The sequence below is a fragment of the Morone saxatilis genome, unplaced genomic scaffold, assembly GCF_004916995.1.
Source record: "Morone saxatilis isolate NCDOM2014 unplaced genomic scaffold, NCSU_SB_2.0 Contig2, whole genome shotgun sequence".
Lineage (NCBI taxonomy): Eukaryota > Metazoa > Chordata > Actinopteri > Moronidae > Morone > Morone saxatilis.
Genome location: NW_023339762.1, coordinates 25916824 through 25920946, shown reverse-complemented (window position 1 = coordinate 25920946; position 4123 = coordinate 25916824). Strand labels below are relative to the sequence as shown.

At 34.8% G+C, this 4123-nt stretch overlaps 1 protein-coding gene across 1 annotated transcript in view; it reads right to left on the bottom strand.

The window, feature by feature from the left end:
- Positions 1-4123, bottom strand: part of LOC118330911 (troponin I, fast skeletal muscle-like) — a 6689-nt gene that overhangs the window by 1523 nt on the left and 1043 nt on the right. The window contains exons 2-5 of the mRNA XM_035665640.1: positions 1444-3161; positions 1305-1344; positions 787-915; positions 597-686 (exon numbers count right to left, since the gene is read on the bottom strand). Coding sequence (XP_035521533.1) covers positions 597-686; positions 787-915; positions 1305-1344; positions 1444-1451 — 267 coding nt within the window. The 5' untranslated portion in view covers positions 1452-3161. The remainder of the gene's footprint in view (positions 1-596; positions 687-786; positions 916-1304; positions 1345-1443; positions 3162-4123) is intronic.

Genomic DNA, 4123 nt, shown 5'->3' with positions numbered 1-4123 from the left:
CACTATCACTCTCCACCAGACTCCAGAGACAAAAACACTCATTTTACCTTCAGATCATCCTAACTTCGTAACTTCAATCAAAGTGGACAGAAACAGAATAAAACTCAAAAAACAGTCTTTGTTAGTCTTTCCAACAATGATTTACTCTGGTTTGGTAGGAATAAATCCTTAATTCACAGAATTAGATGATAAAATATTGTGAAAAGAGCTGCAATGTAAGCTAATGTTAATCCTCCAAAAACAGACCTTCTAGAAATATTCTCAAATATAATCAAATGTTTCTGGTATTCAGAAATAAATCTGCCAGTGAAGTAACACAGTTTAGCTTGGCTATAATTCTTAAACCTAGCATAAAAATCTAACCAAAATTCAACTTTCTGTTAAACTGAGAAGGTTTTACTCTGCTTATTAAGACATATTTTCTCCAAACAAGATAACTTTTCAAAGCAGAAGCAGAATATTTGTAATAAATAAGACTAATTTCCTTGATTCTTTTGCACTCTGACAGAAAAATAAAGTTTAGGATTATAATTTGAATGGTTTCACACAGATTTGGGTTCAGTTTACTCTTTAAAAAGTCACATTAAAGCCTCTACCTCTTTCTCTGTCTTTGCCACTTTGGCCTCAGCGTCGTATCTGTCCTCATCAATCTTGTCGAGGGCCTGGAACAGCTTCTTGCAGATGTCCTGTAGATAAGAGACACTGTGTCACACACTAAGCTCTTCCTCCTTCTCCTCATCCTCCTCCTCCTCCTCGCTTCAGGACTGTTTATTTGTGCGTATTTACCACCAGAGCCGCCTGGTCTCCGCTCAGGTCGGGGGTGGCGCAGTTCTCCGCCATGTAAGCCTCCTTGGCGGCCGCGATGTCGGTGGCTTCCTGCTCCAGCCAGGCCGCAGCGATCTGCAGCATCAAACTCTGCAGGACACAAACACAGAGAACTTATTAATTAATAATTTAGCTACAATAGCTAGCTAACCTTTCTCCTGTTCAATGAGTAAACTGATATAGTTTATGAATGTTTCATTTTATATTCAATGCAACAATTGATATAAACTGACTTTTTATCCAATTTTCTATCTGTTTTATGTATTTTTAATTGTTTTTTTTTGACAGATTCTCTGTGTTGTTTTCTAATGCAGGACGAGGCTGTTTATCAGAGACTCTGTGAATATATCTTGAGTTCAGGACTTCAAACTTTAGATCTTGAATAATAATCTACATTATATCACATTATAAAGCCGTTTAGCTAACATGCTAAGAAGCAAATGATCCACCACACAGCAACATTATCATTATTATGTTACCTTGAGATGATGCCTGCGGCTTGATGTCATCTTCTTTCCCCTTTAATGAATGAAAACATTAATTAACATGTTGATAACTTGTTTCCCTTTTTTATTCAATTAAATTTAGATTGTCGTGGGAATGAAAACTGATACTTACTCAGACATCTTGGCTGCTTTTTAGTTTCAGACTGTAAAATAATCAGAAGAAAACGGTTAAAGTGGCACATTGTTCTTATTATATGAGAGGTTATTGTCTCATACAGATGGTAAATACAAATAGACCTATTTTATGGATATTTCATCATATATTAGAAACTGTACAATGATCCCAAAACAGTGAACTCAGTAACTTCAGGAAGTTTGTTTAAAACAAGTGATTTCGATGCATTTTGAGCAGATTATTTCCTGTTTTAGGAAACATTTTATACAATTCTCTGTCTGTATTATGTATATTTATTATTATTTTTTATACATCCAGATAATTAAGGCCTCTAATTGATACACCAGGCTAGTAAAGGAGACCTGCTTCTAACTGAAGTTTTACGGTATTAAGAAAGCTAAAATGTGCAGCACACTCGTATATCTAACATAGGATCTAAAATGAATCCTTAAACCTGAGGGCCTCTGGGGGCCCCTCTGCAGGTTCCAGGGGACTCGTGTGCATTTGGTCATTTCTCTGATTTAAAAATAGAAACTTCAGTATCTGGGCCAATCGGGTCAATGCTAATCCTGGCTCAGGGTCAAAGGTCAGCAGTGACATTTATGATTATTTCTTTATGAGCAGTTACTCCGGACGTATTTTATTAGCTAAACATTCAGTCACTTAATAAACAAAATAAAATAAATTCCAGAATTTACAACCAAACTCCATTCATATTTTTATTAATTTTAACCTCAGATAAAAACAGTTGAATTAAACAGCTTTAGACTTTATTTACCAAACAGTAAACGAACCAGATGTTAAAAGACTTTCAGGTTTGCATTCCTCTAATTTTTTAAAATGTTATTATTATTATTATTATTATTATTTTTATTATTGTTATATAACTTTATAACAACAGTAAAACTCTATTTAAATCTGTAAACGCAGAATGAGATTTCTGGTGGTTCCGTTTGAAAGATCAGTAATTACGGATGCAATCACCTGTCAGCTGTAATCTGATATTTGGGTTATTTTTCACCAGCAGGTAACCGGATACTCTGGCAGTTAAATGAGAAAGAAAAAGCAGACTTGGAAGCAACCGAAAGACTTTTTGCACGAATGCAGAATTGATAAAACAAGAAGAAATCCAAACTTGTTTTAAGTAATAGATGGAAAGACTAGTGCAAGAAGGCAGAAAATAATCCAAAATATAGAAAAAATAAGACTCTGCACACACATTTTTACTAATATTAAATACTTTTCTTGGACTTAAGTGAACAAAATCCTCTTTTTTTCCCCGCAGTTTTGTGTAAACTTAAAAACAAATAAATACGATATAACTGCTCAACTCCCAACAGAGACACATAATAACATTTATAAATACTTGAATTTAAAGAGGAAACACAAGGATGTCCTATGCAACCGCGCAGTGCTTCCCCACAAAATCCACAAAGTAAAAGAGTTTCTCACCTACAACAGTGACGATGAGGAGGGCAGCAGAGACTGACAGAAGGACAGTGAGGGAGTCACGGACTACAAAGTGAAATCTGCGGGGTATTTATGTGCTTGGACAGGGATTTGGAGGTTCCTCTTTATGGCCATGAGGAACTCTTGAGACCAACCCGGGCCAATGAGCTCCTGAAATACCTTCATCCTTTGACCGCTCACCTTGTAAATCCTGCTGACATCGGCTCTGTCCGAGGTGGTCAGCAGTCCTCAGGACGAGGAGAGAGCTGGGAAAAGAGAAAATATGAGAATTTGTGGGACTCAAAGTGCTGGATGATGAGAAAAATGTTGATGATGAAATTAACAAAATAAGAGACGTTGTTGTTGTTCTTCTCTCAGATGTTTTAACTCCTCACACTGTAAATGTTTTACTTCTTTTAGCTTGTTTAGCTTCTTCACTGTAAAAACAACAGCTACAACAATTTCAAAGGTAATTCACTTCTTCACTAAGTTTTAAGTCAAACTCAAACAAACTACAAACAATTAACTAAAATAATTTAAAATAAACTTAAAATAAACTTAAATCTTTGAGATTTGGAAACAAAAAAGTCTGTATTGTAGAGAAAATTCATTTAAGTATATATATACTATATATATATTTATTAACTGTTACTCAGTTAATAAATATATTTATTTTTTATTGAAATCAGTTCATTTTAACTGCAAACTTTGTTTTGAAATACAGATTTTTTTTTCAAAATTAAAGCTAACTAAGAAAAGTAAATTGTCTCAAACAAAAGATTATAATTTGCAAATCTTTTTTAGAAAAGGCTGCAAAGTCCTACAGCTAGCACGGATAGCTAGCTAGCAAAACAAAAGTGTAGCTAGCACAAGCTTAGGTGGTTTCATTAAGGGCCTTTTTGAAAAGCAGAAACATGTTTCTAGATTACATTTTAACATGATTACAACCAAGAAGAGCGATTATTTAGCATAGCTAGCATTCAGCACCATTTAAAGCTGCAGTGTAGTAACTTTTATAAAACTAACTTCTTGTAATATTTATTGAAACTTTCACTATGTCCTGAAATATTGATGCTGGAAATGAGACAAAACAATCAACTATCTTAAAGGCACCAACCCAAAGCATCTTTCCATCTTTCTCGGCTCTGATTGGTTGTTTTTGTTCGGGCCCGGTGGATTCATGTAAGTACCACTCAGAGCTCTAAGAGGAGTCAGAGGAACCTGATTT